A 23,746-nucleotide genomic window follows, 5' to 3' on the forward strand; every position below is an offset into this window, starting at 1 on the left:
ACTGCCAACAAAAATACCAATTTCCATGTAAGAAACTTAAGGTCAGCCGACCTTAATGGCTCAAAAGGTGCCTTCTGAAGGGATTCCAAAACCAGTGATAAGTCCCAAGGTGCTACTGGTTGTTTGTAGGGAGGTTTCAACCAAGACACCCCCTGTACGAAGGTCTGTACTTCCGGCAATAATGCAATCCTTTTCTGGAAGTAAATGCACAAGGCCGAGATCTGCACCTTTAGAGATTGAAGGCTTAACCCAGAGGAAAAACCATCCTGCAAAAATTCCATCATTTTTGTCAATTTAAAACGTGATGTATGTGACTTCCGTCCCTCACACCATCGAATATAGGTCTTCCAGACCCTATAATAATTTGCCGAAGACACTGACTTTCTGGCTTTTATCATGGTGTTAACCACCGCCTCTGAGAATCCTTTATTCCTTAGAATGGCGGTTTCAACAGCCAGGCCGTCAAAATTAATCGAGCTGAATCCAGATGATTGAACGGTCCTTGTCTTAAAAGGTCTGACCTCAGAGGTAGACGCCACGAGTCCACAGACAATCTCTGAAGCCTCGAGTACCAGGACCTCCTTGGCCAATCTGGGGCCACTAAGATCACTGGGATTGCCTGGGCCTGTATCCTTTTCAACACTCTCGCCAGCATTGGAACTGGCGGAAAAACATAAAGAAGATTCCCCTTCCAGGGGATAGTCATGGCATCCACTGCTTCTGCCAGTGGATCCCTCGTCCTGGCATAAAACCTGGGCACCTGATGGTTGAACATGGATGCCATCAGGTCCACATCCAGAGTTCCCCACTTCAAGGTAATCTGATTAAATATTTGAGGATCTAGGCTCCATTCCCCTTCCTTCAGCTCCTCCCTGCTCAGGAAGTCGGCCTCTATATTCTCCACTCCTGGTATGAATATAGCCGATACTGCTGGAACATTCTGTTCCGCCCACAGGAGGATTCTGGACACCTCCCACATGGCCAGTTTGCTGCGTGTGCCTCCCTGGTGATTCAGATACGCCACAGCTGTGGCGTTGTCGGTCTGAATCCTTAAAGGGAGCCTCTGTAATCTCTCTCCCGCCAGAGAAATCACCTTCCAGACAGCTCTCAGTTCCAAGATGTTGATCGGTAGAGCAGACTCCTCTGGAGTCCACAAGCCCTGCAGACGCAGGTCCAAGACTACTGCCCCCCAGCCCCTGAGACTGGCGTCGGTAGTGACTACCAGCCAGCTCCAGGACTGCAGCGACCGACCCCACTGAAGGGAATCCACGTCTGTCCACCATTTCAGGGAGGCTCGAGTTTCCGAAGACAGCACTGTGATTCCCCTCAGCCGGAGCACAGCCACCATTACAGACATTATTTTGGTGAATACCCTTGGTGCTGTGGCCAGACCAAAGGGCAACGCCTGGAACTGTAAGTGCAGGTCTCCTATCGCAAACCTCAACAGGGCCTGATGTTCTGGGTGTATAGGGACATGAAGGTACGCGTCCAGGACATCCATGGACGCCAAAAATTCTCCCTGGTCCAGGCTTAGCAGCACTGACCGTAGAGACTCCATTTTGAAATGGTCTACCCACAAATGGACATTCAGTGACTTTAAATTCAGTATTGGTCTGAAAGACCCGTCTGGTTTGGGTACCAGAAACAGGGTGGAATAAAAGCCTTTCTTCCACTCTGCCCTGGGAACCGGGATTACCACCCCCTTCTCTAACAGAGTGAGCTGCTCTTAAGAGAGCTGTACGAAGCCGAGCTTCCTTTGGTAAAGCTGTGGGAATGAATCTTCTCGGAGGAAGACCTTTGAAGGGAATTCTGTAGCCCTGGGCTATAATGTCTAACACCCAGGAATCCTGGTCTAGTGAAGCCCATGCTTCCTTGAACTGCGATAGACGACCCCCCACCTTTACCACTGCCGGGCAAATCCCCTGACAGTCATGCGGAGGGTTTGTCCTCTCCCTTGGTGATAGGTTTCTTGTGAAAGGAACCACATTTTGACTTTGGGGCCTTACCCCTGGAGGACTGAAACTTTCCCCTAAATGACTGTCCTCGAAAGGACGCACCACCTCTAGGGGAGGGCCTAAAAGCAGAAAATCTTGATGTCTGCTTGGCTGCGGGGGCAGGCAGGAAGGTACTCTTGCCACCCGTGGCCTGCTTAATAATCTCTTCTAATTCAGATCCAAATAATAGCTTTCCTTTAAAAGCTAATGTTTCTAAGGCCTTCTTCGACTCATTATCTGCCTCCCAAGCCTTAAGCCAGAGTACTCTCCTGGCATTGATAGACACTGTGGAAACTCTGGTCGCCATTTTGAGAGCTTCCTCTTCAGCTTCCAACACATATTCTGCAGCTGCCTTAAGCTTCTCCGCAAGTAACAACACACAAGGATCAGCATGTAAAATGGTGCATAAATCATTGGCCCACTCAATCATGGCCTTAGAGACCCAGGCTGAAGCAATAAGTGGACGTAGGGTGAATCCCCCCCCTTCAAATATAGCTTTGAGGTTACCCTCCAGCTTTTTGTCCACAGGATCCTTAAAAGCTGCGCCCCCTTGCACTGGTAATACAGTAGCTTTTGACAGACGCGCCACAGAAGCATCAACTACTGACACTTTTTCCCAGAGCTCCGCATGAGACTCCGGCATGGGGTACAGACTTAAGAATCTCTTTGGCATCTGCAGCCTTTTATCGGGCGTTTTCCAAGCCCCTTCCAATAATTCTTGTAAACCTTCATCAGAAGGAAATGTAACAGCTTCCTTACGCTGCCGTTTAAATACACCTTTAGCAGGAGTTTTATCCTCCACTGAAAGTTTTAAAGCCTGTTTAACAGCTGTAATCAAATCCTCCACCCCTGCGGCTGAGGAATCCTCAGAATCATCACCCTGCTCCCAGGGAATGTCTGCATATGCTCCCTCCTCTTCATCTACCAATAAAGGCACAGAGTAAGACCTTTTAGGGGTCCCTACAGCATCAACATCAATTTTGTTTAGCAAGTCACTAAACCTGTTGATCTCCTTTTGCAGTATCCTGCATCACCTGTATGAAGGCAGGATCTGCCTGGGTAAGAGGCAAGGAGCCGGAGGACTGCTGAGATGATGACATAGGTCTCTGAGATTCTACCAAGGCATCACCCTGTCTGTCCAGCAATTGCACTAAAGCATTAACCGACCTGCCCAGGGCACTAGCCCACGCGGGTTCAATCTGCTCTGCCCTCTGGGGTTCACTCCCCATGGGTCTCACAGCAGCGCAAGCAATACACAAACCCCCCTTGGCCATCTGTTCAGGTACAAATTTTTGTGTACAAACATTACAAGCGCTCAGTGTATTAAGGGCTCCCTCCCCCAAAACCACAGCTTGTTGCTCAGACATGATGTAAAGTAACCACACAGTACATACAATGTACAACAGCGCTTATACAGAGTCAATGCACCCAGCCACTTATCTGTCTGTCGGTTTCAGATGCGGGGAAACGATGCCCAGGAAATCCAAACACTGTCAGGATCTGTAAGCCAGCTCAGCTCCGCTGCAAGCGTTCCGAATGGCGCCAAAACAGAGTGAGGGAAGGGACCAAGTCCCTGCTGCTGCGGGGTCCGTGACTTTTGGCGCCAACCACCCCCAGACAGCCGCTCCCTTAGTAGGATCTCCTAGTTCCAGTATCTCCCCCTCGGCTGGGGACCACTTGGAACATGCCTGTAACACACTGCTGTCCTCTCATAACAGGAGCTCAGTGTGTAAGCTCCACAGAAAATGGCCGCCGCCATCACAAAGCGCCTGTCCCCCATGATCCCCACCTAGCGTGAAGCCGGTTTCAGAGCGCTCCGGAGCCCAGGCAGCTTCTTAAAAGAAGCTGTAAGCGCTGCACAGGGAGGCCAGACAGCGTCTCCCTTGTGCACAGTGAGCTGACAGGACGCGCTTCTGTCAGCTCCTGCTCCGCTAGCAGTGTGAGGATTCACTATGAGAATCCTCACACTGTGCCTACCTAGCTAGAGTAAAATTAATAAAATAATAAAAATCCCCTAACTACTCTAATTCTTCAGCTGCTCCGGCAGCCCTTTAGAATTGCACCCACTCCAGTGGGCACCTAACACGAACTGGAGAGTCCTGGATGCAGAAGGGGAGGAGCCTACCCTCTGAAAACTTTAGGATAGGTGCCTGGCTCCTTCGGACCCTCCAACATCCCAGTGTTGAGCTGTGTCACCAGGACCATTGAAAGAGAAATAGCAATTATTGGGGGCTGGGCCGGCGGCGGCAGCTGATTGGATGGAAGATCTCTTTTAAGGGATCTGGCCCAGCTCAGCCCCGCCAGTGATATTGTTCATTCCAGTGTGTCTGCAGCACGCTGTTGTCCCGGTCCTGCAGTGTCCTGGTACTGTGAAGTCCTGTCCTGGCGTGTGTCTCATTTAGTGGCACCCCGTTATTAGTTGGTCCGGTGCCTGTGACTTGGTCACTCTCCCTGTCCTTGGCCTGGTGCCGTTAGCCAGGGGGTTCAGTTCAGATAGGCCCTGTTAGTGAGATCATCCTCTTGGTCCTGTCTCTGATGGTCACCATAGATTTGCACCGTACTAAGACCTGGTTGCATCGGGGTCGGAGCGGGCCTAACTCGCTCCTTCGAACACGGCTCTGCCCACCACCACTGCTTGCAAGCACCCGCGCACATTAAATAAAGAACAGGGGAGAGGGGATAAAACACTATTCAGGAATGAGAACAACAGTGCTAACAAGGAGAACAGTAATATAACAGAGCAGAAACAAATAGCATAACGGAAAGGCAAAGGGATGCCCCAAAGCTGGTCCTAAGGGCAAGCTGGCATCTCTGGGTTACCCTTACTGGTAACATTGGGTAAGAGCTGCACTGAGGAGCGGGTGACAGCCCAGCACCCCAGCTTAGCAGAGGCTCCGTGCCACACCATCCTAGCTGCACACACCAGTCTCTTGCTGCCCAACAGGATCAGGAACAGGCAGACTTGCTACAAGGTAATCCTGGTAACAGTGATCCACCTGATAATGCTGATCACAGGCTAACCAGCCTCTCCTGCTGTTATCATGCTGACCCAGCAGGTCATCCATCCAGTGCAAATCCTGGGTCTTACGTACATGGCAACCAAAAGTGGTCTAAGCCAGCAAGCTGAAGCCCAACTCCCTGATACAGGGTCTGGTGGTGCTGGTTCTCCCAGGGCAACTGCGGTACTGTGGATGACAGGTGCCAGTCCGAGTATGGCAACCATCTCATCCTTCTGTCTCCCATCTGCCCAGTGCCTCCCCTTTCTGGTGCCAGTATAGGCGGCTCTGGCTCCTTCCCTGGTGGCAGCAGGGAGGTGTGTGGTGCTCCGTGAAAGATTTATAGGGACAGGTGCCAAACATGTATCTTCATGTTGGTGCCACATTAGTACCTCTCCCACAGTAGGACATCTGTAGGCACTACCCAGTGGCAGAGGTTTAGGCTTACCTCCTGTACTACGGCGTCCATTCTGTAATAGTCCCGCTGTTAGTCCCTGTGTTCTGCTCTGGTCCATCTGACAAGTCTTTGCTTATTCCTATGATACTACTCTCAGTGACTTCCCAGTGTGACCTCTGGCTGTTCTCTGACCTGATTCTGGCTGTCCCCTAGTATTGCACTGCCCATCTGGTTCTGACCTAATCCCATTACCTATGCTATAATATGCCCCACAACCAGTCTCTGCCCACAATTCCTTCATACCCACTTACCCGTACCTTGGACCACAGTCAGAGATCCGTGACTTGCACATCGGGTTACCTAAAGCCAAAACCCTGTTGTGTGAGCCCAATAGGCTACATAGTTGGGTAATACCCCATGTAGTGGTGCACAGAGAGGGTCATGGGTAACACAACAGGGAGAACTATAGGTAATGCCACATGACCTTCCATACCATTGTACCCTGTATACTGCTATTATTCCCGTCCCTTCTACTGATGATGTAGGCGAGTCACTGGAGAACATGGGGGGGATTGGTCAGATCTCTGTTCTGGTAGCAGACAATGATCGAATGCGCAGGAAAAGAAGAGGATAATAATAGGGGCTGAGGGCTGATGGCTCCTGTCTCCCTCCCCTCCCATCCCCCCCTCCCACTGGGAAAATACATTCCCCTCATTAGTCTGTACTGACAGAGGAGGGTGCAGGAGTGGCATGTCCAAACTATGGCCCTACAGTCATTACAAAACTACAAATCCCATCATGCCTTGCCACAGTTTTGCTTTTAGGAAATGCTAAAACTATTGCAAGGCATGCTGGAATGTGTATTTTCACAACAGCTGGAGGGCCATAGTTTGGACATGTCTGGTGTAGGATAGGAGGCTGCTGTAGTGATAGAACAAGGAGAATATGTGACTCTCTGTAATAAGCGATTATTCCTCACCTGTGCTGGTATCTGTGGGGATTTCCTCCTCCTTACACTGCTGATCACCCCTCACATCCATCTCTTCTCCCACTGTATCTTCTGCCTTAATATCAGTCACATCCGTCTCCTCTCCCTCTGTATCTTCTGCCTTAATATCAGTCACATCTGTCTCTTCTCTTTCTGTATCTTCTGCCTTAATATCAGTCACATCCGTCTCTTCTTCTCCTTCTGTATCTTCTGCTTTGATGTCAGTCACATTCGTTTCTTCTCCCACTGTATCTTCTACCTTAACATCAGTAACATCCATCTCTTCTTCTCCTTCTGTATCTTCTACCTTAATATCAAAAAGGCCTCCACCCTAAATAATAACAGTAAAATATTAGTGTATGAGACACACACACAGCTTCTCTACAGATCAGTGAAAACTCACTTTGGTATAGACCACCTACCTGATCCTCCTGTGGGGTCCTGTGAGTCTCCTCTGTACAGTGCTGGGAATACGGAGGACGGGGACATCTCTCTGGGGTATCTCTGTTACTGGGCCCATCTGTAGGAGACACACAGTGACTGAAGACATTGTATATATGAGATTATCCTGGGAATACAGAGGACGGGGACATCTCTCTGGGGTATCTCTGTTACTGGGCCGATCTGCAGGAGACACGCAGTGACTGAGGACATGGTATATATGTGATTATCCTGGGAATACAGAGGACGGGGACATCTCTCTGGGGTATCTCTGTTACTGTCTCCATCTGTAGGAGACAAGCAGTGACTGAGGACATTGTATATATGTGATTATCCTGGGAATACAGAGGACGGGGACATCTCTCTGGGGTATCTCTGTTACTGGCTCCATCTGTAGGAGACACGCAGTGACTGAGGACATTGTATATATGTGATTATCCTGGGAATACAGAGGACGGGGACATCTCTCTGGGGTATCTCTGTTACTGGCCCCATCTGTAGGAGACACGCAGTGACTGAGGACATGGTATATATGTGATTATCCTGGGAATACAGAGGACGGGGACATCTCTCTGGGGTATCTCTGTTACTGGGCCCATCTGTAGGAGACACACAGTGACTGAGGACATTGTATATATGTGATTATCCTGGGAATACAGAGGACGGGGACATCTCTCTGGGGTATCTCTGTTACTGGCCACATCTGTAGGAGACACGCAGTGACTGAGGACATGGTATATATGTGATTATCCTGGGAATACAGAGGACGGGGACATCTCTCTGGGGTATCTCTGTTACTGGGCCATCTGTAGGAGACATGCAGTGACTGAGGACATGGTATATATGTGATTATCCTGGGAATACACAGGACGGGGACATCTCTCTGGGGTATCTCTGTTACTGGGCCTATCTGTAGGAGACACACAGTGACTGAGGACATGGTATATATGTGATTATCCTGGGAATACAGAGGACGGGGACATCTCTCTGGGGTATCTCTGTTACTGGGCCTATCTGTAGGAGACACACAGTGACTGAGGACATGGTATATATGTGATTATCCTGGGAATACACAGGACGGGGACATCTCTCTGGGGTATCTCTGTTACTGGGCCTATCTGTAGGAGACACGCAGTGACTTTGGACATGGTATATATGTGATTATCCTGGGAATACAGAGTACGGGGACATCTCTCTGGGGTATCTCTGTTACTGGCCCATCTGTAGGAGACACACAGTGACTGAGGACATGGTATATATGTGATTATCCTGGGAATACAGAGGATGGGGACATCTCTCTGGGGTATCTCTGTTACTGGGCCCATCTGTAGGAGACACGCAGTGACTGAGGACATGGTATATATGTGATTATCCTGGGAATACACAGGACGGGGACATCTCTCTGGGGTATCTCTGTTACTGGGCCTATCTGTAGGAGACACGCAGTGACTGAGGACATGGTATATATGTGATTATCCTGGGAATACAGAGTACGGGGACATCTCTCTGGGGTATCTCTGTTACTGGCCCATCTGTAGGAGACACACAGTGACTGAGGACATGGTATATATGTGATTATCCTGGGAATACAGAGGATGGGGACATCTCTCTGGGGTATCTCTGTTACTGGGCCCATCTGTAGGAGACACGCAGTGACTGAGGACATGATATACATGTGATTATCCTGGGAATACAGAGGACGGGGACATCTCTCTGGGGTATATCTGTTACTGGACCCATCTGTAGGAGACACACAGTGACTGAGGACATGGTATATATGTGATTATCCTGGGAATACAGAGGACGGGGACATCTCTCTGGGGTATCTCTGTTACTGGCTCTATCTGCAGGGGATACAGAGTGGTTAAATACACACTACATATGTACATATCAGATTATCTCCAGTAGGATAGGTCATGAATCCCGTAGGCTACAAGGTGACATTACCAACATTTCTATGTATCTCTTTCCATATATCTTGAATTGATAAATGTGCCATTGCTTCTGTGCTACAGACATCTCTAGGTTGAATGTGTATGTGATTATTACTCACCTGTGCTGGTGTCTGTAGGGATTTCCTCCTCCTTACACTGCTGATCCATCTCTTCTTCCCCCTCTATATCCTCTACTGTAATATCACACAGATCTTCCCCCTAATTAAATAAATCACACATCTTACTATCACTTTATTTTTTAATAAAGTATTTTGGTACTTGTTTCCTAACACGGCCACACCGATTCTAATCTGGGGCATCGCAGGTAAAAAAATCGGATCGGTCGCATCGCATGCGTGCTAAAAAATCGCATGCGATGGTCCCGACGCGATGCCCCCGATTTCCCATAGGGAACAATGTTAAATGCCTCAATTTACCCAAATAAACAGGGAACAATGTTAAATGGTCCAGAAACCCCCCAAAACACCCCTGAACAGTGAAATGGCCCCCCCAAAAGTAGTTAACGCCACCCCACGATCAACGTGAACCCGAAGTGTGGCGAGCGCAGCGAGCCCGCGAGGGGCGGCGGTACGCGTCCTACGACCTTTTCATACCCCCACTATCCACGTCGGCGTGGAGTTGAGAATAGAATAGTGTGGCGAGCGCAGCGAGCCACTGAGCCCGAAGCGTGGCGAGCGCAGCGAGCCCTGCGAGGGGACGCGGATACCTTCACAGTTATACGCGTCCCCTCGCGTGCTTCACAGGTGTCCGTGGCGTTTACCTGTGAAGGTATCTGCGTCCGCTCGCCACGCTTCGGGCTCGGTGGCTCGCCACACTATTCTATTCTCAACTCCACGCCGACGTGGATAGTGGGGGTATGAAAAGGTCGTAGGACGCGTTCCGCTGCGCTCGCAACGCTTCAGGTTCACATTGATCGTGGGGTGGCGTTAACTAATTTTGGGGGGCCATTTCACTGTTCAGGGGTGTTTTGGGGGCTTTCTGGACCATTTAACATTGTTCCCTGTTGATTTGGTTAAATTGAGGCATTTAACATTGTTCCCTATGGGAAATCGGGGGCATCGCGTCGGGACCATTTAATGCTTATTTAGCCGCATGCGACGCGACCGACCCGATGTTTTAACTTTTCAATGCATTTCAATGGGAAATCGGGTCCATCGCATACCACTATTAAGGGCACAAGATCAATGCGATTGTGGCCGTGCTAGGAAACAAGTACCGTATTTTTATTTCACAGATCAGTACATAAGTACAGAGCATCATCTTAAATTGTGTACATGTACAAAAGTCAACCAATATCCAGCCGCGTTTATTATTATTATAATTTTATTTATAAGGCGCCACAAGTGTTTCGCAGCGCCGTACAAAGGAACAATACAGGGAGACAAAACTTGGCATGACATTGAATAAATAACAAAAATACAGTACAAATAAAGAGCACCACAGTTCAATACACATTACAGCTTAAATGTAAGTAGTGAGGACCCAATCAACATACAACTAGAGGCTTGAGGCCAATGATGGAGATGAGTATGAAGATGGTCACTGAGTGTTGGATTTAGGGAGAGCTGTGAGTGAAATGTGAAGAGAAGTGGGCTTTGACAACAGGAGGGAAGAGGGCCCTACTCGGAGGAGCTTACAATCTAGTAGGAAGGGGAGACAGACAGATTACAAGAGGTGCAAGCGAGGGGGTGGTGGTTAGATAGCAGGATGTAAGCAGGCAAGGGGTCGGAGAACCAGCTGGTTTATGCAGTGGAAGGGTACGCTTTGATGAATAGGTGAGTTTTCAGTGCACGTTTGAAGCTTTGCAAGGTCGGGGAGAGTCTAATGGAGCGAGGGAGTGCGTTCCACTGAAGGGGTGCAGCACGGGCAAAGTCCTGGACTCTAGCATGGGAAGCAGTGATCAGGGTGGAGGAGAGACGACAGTCGTCAGCTGACCGTAGAGGGCGGGAGGGTGTATGAATGGAGATGCGTTTGATGAAATACACAGTGCATGGACATATAATGCTGTCGTGTTGCATGTACATGTAAAATAAAATAACGTTCTATTTAGAGAAGGGGTGTCCACACTCTGTTCAGACTGGGTATCAATATTTCAATTTTCTAATTATAACTTGGAATACAAAAGAGAAAGAAAGGAAAGGAAAGAAAAAGAGAGTAAGAATGTTTTTCATGCGTTGAATGTGCATAGGAATGGTTCCATCCCGTATAGGGTGACATATTCCTAGTATTGCATACAGTAAACAGTGCTTGTAAGTTCATTGTGGCTCTCAACACTCGTGATTGACATCATCGCCCAGGATGACAGAATCAGGGGTGTGAGGAGTGTGGAGACTCCAACCGCCTATTCCAAATCTTTTCCAATTTAGGTAAGGAACCTCGCGACATATAGACAGATCTTTCATGCAGTACAGTGGTATTGACCAGAGCCCTCCATTCTACCAGTTTAGGGCACGAGCTAGCCACCCAATATCTAGCTATTACAACTAATCGATTGGACAGCAACCCAAAATGAATTGACCAGGGGGCAGTCCCAGAGTAAATGCCACAGGCTGCCCTGTGGGAAACGACACCTTGGACAGTCCGGGGAGGCTCGTTCACCGAACTTAACCGAGGTGCACGGTGTTAGGTATGTTCTATGTACAATGAATAACTGGACTTGTTGGAATCTTGCGGAAACCGTGGTGTGTCGGGGCAACGCCAGTGCCTCCTCCCATTCCTCCTCTTCAAAACTACCAACATCAGCCTCCCACTTGGTTTTTAGAGCGGATAGTGAGTCCTTATGTAAGTAAGATAACATAAATGAGTAGGCTAGAGAGATGGTTTTATCCTGCCCCAGATTAGTCAGAAATATTTTGGCTGGAGAGGATAACAGCACAGGGGGACCATTGTTAAACTGGGTGTTTAGAGCGTGCGGCAACTGCAAATACCTGAAGAAATACACCTGGGACAACCTATATTCCTCCATTAGCTGCTGAAAAGATTTTAGTACACTCGCCTCATATAGCTGCGCAATTGTCACCACTCCCCCAGACGACCACATTCTCCTGCCCGACAAACAGGCGACCTCAGGTCATTTTATGGAATGCCAGAGGGCCTCAGGGTCCACAGCTGTGTATCCCATTTTACTCACAATAAAACTCTTATTTCTTTATTACAGTGTATATAAAACCATTTGGCAAGTACAGTATCACATACATTCTATATTCTGAATGGGCTATGTATGTATGTATACCAAACCAGATGCCCCATAAAGGGGCTAATCCAAAGCCAAGTATATAACACAGTATAACAGAATGTGCTGTAAAGAAAGGAAATTTGTGATAATAAAGATATCAAATCATTCTCTGTCTGCTGTTATTTCTATTACTTAGCCCCTGTTAGGGGGTTCAATTTCCCAGAATTAGGGATGGTTATGCCCAGAAGAGTCCCTACTATCTATCCAACGCAAATGATGGGCAGTTTATATCCGCCATTAGAAAAGGGGGGGGGGGGGGGTTATGCTGTTATAAGATACAGGGTATTTCCCGTCTAAGTGGAGACTATGTATAGTCACCGGGGTGTATTATAATGTTACGTATGCATTGTGTGTATTGGTATATACTATATATACACTTACAGACATCCCTTTAGATGCTCACATGTAATATAGCATATAGATCAGCAGTGTTACCCAGAGCTGCTTGGTGTAGTTATACTTTGATACACATGTAGCCATTTCTTATTCACCAGATACAAGTCATTTCCAGATAGTTACTTGTTACATAATGCCATTCCACAGTGTATCTGTGTAAGAGATGATGTGCCGTATTACTGTGTACCATCTGTAAATCAGTGTATCTGTGTAAGAGATGATGTGCCGTATTACTGCGTACCATCTGTAAGTCGGTGTATCTGTGTAAGAGATGATGTGTCGTATTACTGCGTACCATCTGTAAGTCGGTGTATCTGTGTAAGAGATGATGTGCCGTATTACTGCGTACCATCTGTAAGTCAGTGTATCTGTGTAAGAGATGATGTGCCGTATTACTGCGTACCATCTGTAAGTCGGTGTATCTGTGTAAGATGATGTGCCGTATTACTGTGTACCATCTGTAAGTCGGTGTATCTGTGTAAGAGATGATGTGCCGTATTACTGCGTACCATCTGTAAGTCGGTGTATCTGTGTAAGAGATGATCTGCCGTATTACTGCGTACCATCTGTAAGTCGATGTATCTGTGTAAGAGATGATCTGCCGTATTACTGCGTACCATCTGTAAGTCGGTATTACTGTGTACTATCTGTAAGTCAGTGTATCTGTGTAAGAGATGATGTGCCGTATTACTGCGTATCATCTGTAAGTCGGTGTATCTGTGTAAGAGATGATGTGCCGTATTACTGCGTACCATCTGTAAGTCAGTGTATCTGTGTAAGAGATGATGTGCCGTATTACTGTGTACCATCTGTAAGTCAGTGTATCTGTGTAAGAGATGATGTGCCGTATTACCGTGTACCATCTGTAAGTCAGTGTATCTGTGTAAGAGATGATGTGCCGTATTACCGTGTACCATCTGTAAGTCAGTGTATCTGTGTAAGAGATGATGTGCTGTATTACTGTGTACTATCTGTAAGTCGGTGTATCTGTGTAAGAGATGATGTGCCGTATTACTGCGTACCATCTGTAAGTCAGTGTATCTGTGTAAGAGATGATGTGCCGTATTACTGTGTACCATCTGTAAGTCAGTGTATCTGTGTAAGAGATGATGTGCCGTATTACTGTGTACCATCTGTAAGTCAGTGTATCTGTGTAAGAGATGATGTGCCGTATTACTGTGTACTATCTGTAAGTCAGTGTATCTGTGTAAGAGATGATGTGCCGTATTACTATGTACTATCTGTAAGTCAGTGTATTGTACACTTATTATGCTGCTGTTATAGTCTATGTGAGCGATATTCCCCTCTGCACATAAGGGCTAATTCAGACCTGATCACACAACCACCAATTTGCATTCGGCTGATTATCGATGAACTGTGCATGAGTACGTTCGCAAGGCGATTGACAGGAAGTAGACATTGAGGGTTGAAACTAAGGGAGTGCTAAGAAAACCGCATGGGTGCCTGGAAATACGCTAGGTGTACCTGATGGTGTTAGGGGAGGGTGGGTGACGTCAGCACCAGGCCCGATATGCCTGTATTAGGGGAGGGTGTGTGACGTCAGCACCAGGCCGGATACGCCTGTATTAGGGGAGGGTGTGTGACGTCAGCACCAGGCCGGATACGCCTGTATTAGGGGAGGGTGTGTGACGTCAGCACCAGGCCGGATACGCCTGTATTAGGGGAGGGTGTGTGACGTCAGCACCAGGCCGGATACGCCTGTATTAGGGGAGGGTGTGTGACGTCAGCACCAGGCCGGATACGCCTGTATTAGGGGAGGGTGTGTGACGTCAGCACCAGGCCGGATACGCCTGTATTAGGGGAGGGTGTGTGACGTCAGCACCGGGCCGGATACGCCTGTATTAGGGGAGGGTGTGTGACGTCAGCACCAGGCCGGATACGCCTGTATTAGTGGAGGGTGTGTGATGTCAGCACCAGGCAGGATACACCTGTATTAGGGGGAGGGTGTGTGACGTCAGCACCAGGCCGGATACGCCTGTATTATGGGAGGGTGTGTGACGTCAGCACCAGGCCGGATACGCCTGTATTAGGGGAGGGTGTGTGACGTCAGCACCAGGCCAGATACGCCTGTATTAGGGGAGGGTGTGTGACGTCAGCACCAGGCCGGATACGCCTGTATTAGGGGGAGGGTGTGTGACGTCAGCACCAGGCCGGATACGCCTGTATTAGTGGAGGGTGTGTGACGTCAGCACCAGGCCGGATACACCTGTATTAAGGTGGGATATCACTAGTGGGGCAGCGTCTTAGCTGAACTGTGGCCACTGCAAATTTGTGGCCCTACGATCAGATTTGAATCAGCCCCATAGTTACAATGTGCTGCAATATATAGTAATTAGGCTTCTCATAGATTAGCTGTAATGCTGTACTTAGTATCCCCAAGTGTTACACAGACTGAGGATAATGGTATGACAGCAGCACCTGCCGATCTCAGGCTTACGGATACTAAATGTCACACTTAGGGTGAGATGTAATAAGCCTTAAAAAGTGATAAAATGGAGAGTGAAAAGCCACCAACCAATCAGCTTCTACCTATCATTTTTCAAACACAGCCTGTAGTAAAGCATGTTAGGAGCTGATTGGCTGGTGGTTTATCACTTTCCATTTGATCACTTTTGAAGCTTAGTACAACTGGCCCAATGCGCCTTATGTGGAATTGCTGCACACAAATACACGTACGGCGGTGTCACATATACAGAGGGGGATTTCCCTGTACACGGCTACAGCTTGTTCAGCCCACGGACTAGGGATGGGACATCGAAAGAAAACATCGGTCAAATGATGTTTTTCAACATTGGTTGCAAAACATCATTTAGACCTAAACATTGGTACTGTGAACCCGATGTTAACCGATGTCAACCGATGTTTCGATATTTTTTAAAATAAACTGGTTACCAAAGCATAGAATACACTAATAAGCTTCTGAAATGATAAATAATCCCTCTATTAAGTTTATCTTGTTGGGCTGGGTGCAGTTGCACTCTCAAATCCACCACTTAAGTATAAAAGATGCAACATTGCCAACATCAAACATATGAGCAACCCTATTGTTGCTTAGAATAACCATCAGAACAAAAATGCTGGAGCCAGTGCAACTGCAAATTAATGTTTGAAACACATCTGCGTTTGACAAACCAGCCCCCATCCCCTCCCTCAAATAGAAACTACTGTACCTGTCGCTCAGTATCTGCGTCCGCTGTTACTAATAAATCACTGCACAGAAATAAACTGTGCAAATTCTGCATCCACAACTGAATCAGGCCCTTTGTAAGGTGCTGTGATATGCTTGCTGCATAATAATAAATCAATTGATAGATTGTAAGCTTGTGAGCAGGGCCCTCATACCTTTGTCTGACTGTAAATACCCAGTTTGTTGTATCACTGTCTCCTATTGTAAAGCGCAAATGAATATGCTGTGCTATATAAGAAACTATTAATAAATAAATAAATATGAAGGGAGTTCACCACAATGTCACTACTAGTGACTATTGTATTATACTGTTCATTCTAGCATCCGCTATCTCTGAAAACCCATGCAGTTCCTCTTCCCTGCCTGGAGTGTCGCTGTCTGCTGTAGTGCTTCTAGCACAGTGTGGTCTGTATATCAGCACTGATATGCAAACCAGACCTGTGCTAGAAACACCACAGCAGACAGCGACAGTGACTCACTAACAGCACCAGTTGCAGTGAGGCAGGGGTGGGGCTGTCCTGTGTGCTGCTGCTGAATGGCTGGCCAGACTGTCTTTCACTGTCAGCTACCACCCACAGCAGCAGCACACAGCCACACACACATATGAAAGCCCAGCCAGCAGTGATACTGTCATGTTTGTTAATGTTTTTTTATCAGTCTCTTAAGTTTTTAATGAATATAAATCAAGGAGAGAGTGAGCTGGCTGCAAAGCATTGAAAGCAGCACACATTGACACACAAAAGAAAAAACATTGGAAGATTGAGAAAAACATCGGGAGAGAAATCTAGCGATGTTGATGAAACATTGGATCTTCAACATTGCAGGGTTAAACATCGAACATTGGAACCATAAATCCGATGTTACCGATGAAACATCATATGATTACCCATCCCTACCACGGACTCCTAGCAATCAGGATCTCTCTATTACGGAGCAGCACGTACACTGTATACAGCCATATGTACACTACTGTGGGTATATCCCTCTTATATTCTCACACTGGTGTAGTACACATATCACCAATTGTACGCGCCGTCTCCTCAGCAGCTCCCGGGCGTCACATAGACACTGACTGTATATGTCACCCGCTCCTACTCATCTCTGACCCCTGTCTATGGGCACACTTACCTGCCGATAGCCGCCACCTGCTCTCACCCGGACACAAGAGCAGGTTACACACGCTGCACTTCCGGGTAATGGACCCTTCCATACGGGCGCATTGCAAGCTCCTCTCCGTATCTGCGTTGCACTCAGCTTCTGGGCTCTGAGCCTCACTGTACTTCCTGGATCTACTTTCCACCTTCTTCCTGGTTATGCGGTCCACTCTACCTCCGTATTGTGCGTTCCACCGCACTCTGGCCTCGGGCCCAGGAATGTGACCATTGTCCATAACTAAACAATTTGTGGGTTGCGAAGAAGGCAGCAGGGAGGACCCAGTGTTGTGTCCGACAGCGTCTTGTAATAACATCCAGTATTATTGTTACATTATAATTTAATGTGGTGCTCTGTGATTATAATGCAGGTGGAGCAGACTGGTGTATTATATAATATATGTAGATCAGACACAGTTCCCCACTTCTGGGCTCCACAGTAATGTAATGTCATTTTTGGTAATTTATGGTAATGTATAATAATGCAGGGTTGCAGTCACTTGTGTTAATAAGGATGTGTATCATGTGGTCAACTGTCCAATCTGACCCAAAAAAGGTCAACACAAGCAAAAGATCAACATGTAAAAAGTTGACACATTAAAAGGGCGGAATGAGTTTTTCATGATTGTTTTGTGTGTGAATGTTGACACTAGCGCACGTGATGCCCCCTTAGTGTAACACTTCCCTCCCCATCCTTCTGGTCATGTGACTACGCTACCAGATCAGTCATCAGTCAGCACTTTACTGTTTACAATCTCATTCCATATGATGTCTAAAAAAAATATATATCGTAGCTACAGTATTTGAAAGGTGATGAAACTGGGGCGACCACACCAACAAATGCTCAGTGATGTGGAGTGCACTGTGTGAGAGGGCCTCAGATGAGGCAGTGCCTATCTAGTGTGCGCCATGTTTCTGTTATTGTTTCTGAGGTTGTTTAAAAGAAAGAAAACATAAATGGAGGCCAGTTTGTCTGTCTATCTATCTATCTATCTACTATCTGTAACGCTATGGGAGAAGGGTGATGTGTTTTATGTTTGCTGGATTCCTGTAGTATTATGAATTAGATTTTCATTTGGGGGGGGGGGGGGGGGGGCACCAATAGATGCCAAAGCCACAATTAATTGAAATAAAAAAAATAATGTGATTGTAAAATATCTGTGATTTTATATATTTTATCAATTAGGGAGAAGATCTGTGTGATATTATGTGGGAAGATACAGAGGGGGAAGAGACGGATTTGAGGGGTGACCAGCAGTGTAAGGAGGAGGAAATCCCTACAGATACCAGCACACATAGGCGCCAAAACTGTGGCAGGGGGGTCCCAGCAGCGGATATGCCGTCAGCAGCAGGGTCCCTGTGGCGGATGGGACCTTGCTGCTGAAGGCATATCCGCTGCTGGGACCCTGCTGTTGCTAGAATCCCGGATCCCAACAGTGAGCAGCGGGTGAGTTCACTTGGGGGGGGGGGGGGTACGGGGGCTGGCCTGTGGGAGCACCCACCAGAAAAAAATGGAAATCGGCGCCCCTGCCAGCACAGGTGAGTAATAATCACTTATTACAGAGAGTCGCATATTTCCCTTGTTCTGTCACTACAGCGGCCTCTTATCCTGCACCCTCCTCTGTCACTACAGCGGCCTCTTATCCTGCACCCTCCTCTGTCACTACAGTGGCCTCTTATCCAGCACCCTCCTCTGTCACTACAGCGGCCTCTTATCCTGCACCCTCCTCTGTCACTACAGCAGCCTCTTATCCTGCACCCTCCTCTGTCACTACAGCGGCCTCTTATCCCGCACCCTCCTCTGTCACTACAGCAGCCTCTTATCCCGCACCCTCCTCTGTCACTACAGCGGCCTCTTATCCCGCACCCTCCTCTGTCACTACAGCGGCCTCTTATCCTGCACCCTCCTCTGTCACTACAGCGGCCTCTTCTCCTACACCCTCCTCTGTCACTGCAGCAGCCTCTTATCCCGCACCCTCCTCTGTCACTACAGCGGCCTCTTATCCTACCAGTGGCGTAACTAATAATTGTGCGCCCCCCTGCCGAAAATGCAGGGGGGCGCCCCCCCTAAAAAAAAAAAAAAAAAAACAAGCAGCGTGGAGCCGTGGCGCGGGGGGGGGGGGGGGGGGAGGGGAGGGAGGGAAGGGGATTGAGGGGAGAGAGCGTGTGTGTGTGTATGTGTGTGTTTGTGTGCGTGTGTGTTTTACCTTGGGCCGCATCCGTCCGTGCCGGGTCCCGGCTCTCCCGGCTACTGCTGCTAACGAAAGTGACACTTGGAAAATGGCTGCCCCCATACAGCAGACGAAAAACTGTCTGCGGTATGGGGGCAGCCATTTTCCAAGTGTCACTTTTTGTATCAGTGAGAGAGCAGCGCTGCGGCAATAGCCGGGAGAGCTGGGACCCGGACGGTGCGCACACACACAGACAGGCAGGCAGACAGTGACTGTCGTCCCGCAGCCCCCCGGCGCCCACATACCCTCAGCGCCTCCCCGCCACGGCGGGGGCTGCGGGACGGTAGTTACGCCAGTGTATCCTACACCCTCCTCTGTCACTACAGCGGCCTCTTATCCTGCACCCTCCTCTGTCACTACAGCGGCCTCTTATCCTGCACCCTCCTCTGTCACTACAGCGGCCTCTTATCCTGCACCCTCCTCTGTCACTACAGCGGCCTCTTATCCCGCACCCTCCTCTGTCACTACAGCGGCCTCTTCTCCTGCACCCTCCTCTGTCACTACAGCAGCCTCTTATCCTACACCCTCCTCTGTCACTACAGCGGCCTCTTATCCTACACCCTCCTCTGTCACTACAGCGGCCTCTTATCCCGCACCCTCCTCTGTCACTACAGCAGCCTCTTATCCCGCACCCTCCTCTGTCACTACAGCAGCCTCTTATCCCGCACCCTCCTCTGTCACTACAGCGGCCTCTTATCCCGCACCCTCCTCTGTCACTACAGCGGCCTCTTATCCCGCACCCTCCTCTGTCACTACAGCAGCCTCTTATCCCGCACCCTCCTCTGTCACTACAGCAGCCTCTTATCCCGCACCCTCCTCTGTCACTACAGCGGCCTCTTATCCCGCACCCTCCTCTGTCACTACAGCGGCCTCTTATCCTGCACCCTCCTCTGTCACTACAGCGGCCTCTTATCCTACACCCTCCTCTGTCACTACAGCGGCCTCTTATCCCGCACCCTCCTCTGTCACTACAGCGGCCTCTTATCCTACACCCTCCTCTGTCACTACAGCGGCCTCTTATCCCGCACCCTCCTCTCACTACAGCGGCCTCTTATCCCGCACCCTCCTCTGTCACTACAGCGGCCTCTTATCCTACACCCTCCTCTGTCAGTACAGCAGCCTCTTATCCTACACCCTCCTCTGTCACTACAGCAGCCTCTTATCCCGCACCCTCCTCTGTCACTACAGCGGCCTCTTTTCCTGCACCCTCCTCTGTCACTACAGCGGCCTCTTATCCCGCACCCTCCTCTGTCACTACAGCGGCCTCTTATCCTGCACCCTCCTCTGTCACTACAGCAGCCTCTTATCCTGCACCCTCCTCTGTCACTACAGCGGCCTCTTATCCCGCACCCTCCTCTGTCACTACAGCGGCCTCTTCTCCTGCACCCTCCTCTGTCACTACAGCGGCCTCTTATCCCGCACCCTCCTCTGTCACTACAGCGGCCTCTTATCCTGCACCCTCCTCTGTCACTACAGCAGCCTCTTATCCTGCACCCTCCTCTGTCACTACAGCGGCCTCTTATCCCGCACCCTCCTCTGTCACTACAGCGGCCTCTTATCCCGCACCCTCCTCTGTCACTACAGCGGCCTCTTATCCCGCACCCTCCTCTGTCACTACAGCGCCTCTTATCCCGCACCCTCCTCTGTCACTACAGCGGCCTCTAATCCCGCACCCTCCTCTGTCACTACAGCGGCCTCTTATCCTGCACCCTCCTCTGTCACTACAGCGGCCTCTTATCCCGCACCCTCCTCTGTCACTACAGCGGCCTCTTATCCCGCACCCTCCTCTGTCACTACAGCGGCCTCTTATCCCGCACCCTCCTCTGTCACTACAGCGGCCTCTTATCCCGCACCCTCCTCTGTCACTACAGCGGCCTCTTATCCCGCACCCTCCTCTGTCAGTACAGTGACCTCTTATCCCGCACCCTCCTCTGTCCCTACAGCGGCCTCTTATCCCGCACCCTCCTCTGTCACTACAGCAGCCTCTTATCCTGCACCCTCCTCGGTCAGTACAGAATAACTGTCATGCCTGAGGTCTGGAGCTGACCTGGTGAGGACTCAGGCATAGGGGCTGACGTGTGTATAAACCTGGGAGGTCTAATAAAGTTCCTAGACATAGTGAGGGCTTCTGAGCATTGGCCCGAAGGCATGACCAAGAATGAAGACTTTAGGTATGAATAAAATAAGTCCTTTTATTAAAGCATGTGGTAGATATGCCAACACACAGTGGCAGATGGTGATAAGACTTAATGCAGGGGGGGGCGTGGCTTCGGCGGCCATCTAGAAGCAGCTACTTGTACCAACTCTCCGCTTATAATATCCTGCTTTAATATCCTGAGGGTACTCACTTGCCTTATAATCCCCCCTGGAGTGGGGGAAGCTGCCAGGCACATTTCTGTCTGCCCGCGGGAGCTCCGACATTAGGGGACACGGAGGAGAAGCTCTGTTGTTGCGCTGGTCACAGGCGGAAGCCCTGGACTGCACACGCGCCATCTTGTGGCCTAAGGAATCCGGCAAAGATACGAGCCGGGTTGCTGCGCTCCGGCTTTGATGCGCTCAGTGCGGCGCCTTGCTCCTGAGTGGCAGGTGAGCTGGGGTGGTACACGCTGGTGGCCTCTCCGGAGTGAGTAGCAGGGAAGCGGAAAGCGGTCTCCGCTGAGACACGCTGCCGCTGTCTGCACGGAGGGGGCCTGCGCCATCTTGCCCCGCTCGCCCATTCACTGGACTGGGGCGCTTTGAAACTTCTGACGGCTGGCTGGGGCCGGAGTGAATTGGAGCTCCTGTTTGATTTATAACACTTCTCAGTGAGGCTGTCTGACGATTCTGCATCAGTGAGTGGTGTCTGATGTGGTACACTTGGTGGACCAGTAACGCTGTTCCTGCTTGGATACTTGGTCAAGACTCTGCTGACAGAGGTCTGCTTTTGGACTCCCTGAATTACAAACATCCTGAATCTATACTGGCACTGTCCTTCACGGTCTTTGGTCTCCTGTATGCACTTGGTGGTGTGCTAGCCGCCATCAGTGTATTTTGTGCTTATCCTATTGCTGCCAGTCTGCTTTTTGCATAGTCCCATAAATCCTGTTACGCGTGCCTTCTATACGCAACCATGGAACCGTCTCTACACCAAATACTAGGAGCAATCTATGGAACAACTATTAGACTTCTTCGCCAGCTAGATGATATACGGGGGAATGTCCCAGTCTCTACCTATAGCATTGAACAGTGCAATCCAGATCTACCTGTGCATATTGATCCTTTGACCTTGCCTGCTCCTGCACTGGACATTACTTTGGCCATACACGTCTCCGTTGCAGAGGGCAGTGTGCCTGTATCTTCTACACCTGTGGCACCTATCACCCCTATGCTAGTTCCCACTTCTGCCATATATTTATCTATGAATCTGCATGCAGCACAGTTTAATTGCTGTCCCGATCCTGAAGATTGCCAATATGATGCTATGATCCATTCGCAACTTTCCCATGCCTTCCGAATTGGAGACTATGGGACTATCCAACATCCATGTGTTACTAGCACCTGCTCAGGATTGCCCCACTTCCATATGCTATACTCTGCATTGGGCTGGATATGGTCGTATTACTACTGTGGAACTTATCCTGATATCCCTCTTGCTGTTGGCGAGAAACCTGTTCCAATGACTTCTTTTTTCTTTTCCTGATTTTGAAGAATGGCCGGACTAACACTGTGTACTAAATTATAATTTGTGTTATCCTTTCCTATTTTCCTTTTTTCCTTAAGTATGTCCTGACTCTCTTGTTGCCTGTCTATATGAGACCAATTCTTATATATGCTCTTCAACCTATAATTCTGTGGGAGGCAATTTGGCCTCACCTATATGGTCCCACATCCGTTACTATATATTTACATTAACTTGTACAGTATAATACTCATGCCATTGCCCCAACATATCTGTGTTCCAATATCCTGCTATCTGGGGGGGGGGGGGGAGTTTACTTAGGGAAGGTGAAGGGGGTAGTTAATGGGATCCAGGTACGCCTTAGTTGGGGGTGGGTTGTACAGGGTGGGGGGTTATTTGGGAGGCTTGCTTTGGGTTTTTGGGTGGTTTATTTTATTATAGGTAGAGTGTTTAGGATGGTTAGTGGGTTTGTTTTCCCTTTTTGAGATTTAAGAAGGCTAGAAGTAGATTTTCTTATTCTGTTCAGTGGTGCTCTCAATTGAAAACTGTCTTTAAAACTGCAACTCTTTGGTGCTTAATAGTTATTGAGAGAAGCGTTGATATATTTGTACCTCCTTTCACATAGCGGTCCACGAAGCCCCGGATGGCGCCTCCGGGTATTTGTGTGTCTATCGACGTTTCGGAGGGTTGATACTCGCCTATACCTACTATATCCTTATACTATATGCGAGATTACATATAAATACTTTTCTGTAACTGTTGTAGGTATATGACTATGGTTATTCCATTCATGCAATGTGCACCCTTTGTAGCCCCACTGCTTGCATTATAGTGTGATGTTTTGTTTATTTTCTCATACAAAACCAATAAAAATTACTCAATTAAAAAAAAAAAGACTTAATGCAGGAGTCGGGTGCACCCAATGAAAGCACACTGGTAAGTAGTAACAGTCCTCAATGGCATTATGAGTCTGTATGAATGCTGATGATAATAGTATCAATGGTAAACTCTCACAGATGGTGCAGGATTAGAACAGTGACGAAGTCCCAAGGATGCAGATAGAAGCCAGCATGAAGACTCAGAGAAGGTGGCCTAG

The 23,746-nt window shown here is 48.8% G+C and overlaps 1 protein-coding gene across 2 annotated transcripts in view; it reads right to left on the reverse strand.

Moving 5' to 3' along the window:
* LOC146010137 (uncharacterized) overlaps positions 1–16,903 on the reverse strand; it is a 71,415-nt gene extending 54,512 nt beyond the window's left edge. For both annotated transcript variants that reach the window (XM_083151076.1, XM_083151078.1), the window contains exons 1-4: positions 16,739–16,903; positions 8,870–8,969; positions 6,798–6,895; positions 6,367–6,706 (exon numbers count right to left, since the gene is read on the reverse strand). In XM_083151076.1, the coding sequence (XP_083007202.1) occupies positions 6,367–6,706; positions 6,798–6,895; positions 8,870–8,918 (487 nt within the window). In that variant the 5' untranslated portion in view covers positions 8,919–8,969; positions 16,739–16,903. The remainder of the gene's footprint in view (positions 1–6,366; positions 6,707–6,797; positions 6,896–8,869; positions 8,970–16,738) is intronic.
* Between the last annotated feature and the right edge of the window lie 6,843 nt (positions 16,904–23,746).

Source organism: Crinia signifera, chromosome 6, assembly GCF_055691185.1.
Source record: "Crinia signifera chromosome 6, ASM5569118v1, whole genome shotgun sequence".
Classification (NCBI taxonomy): Eukaryota; Metazoa; Chordata; class Amphibia; order Anura; family Myobatrachidae; genus Crinia; species Crinia signifera.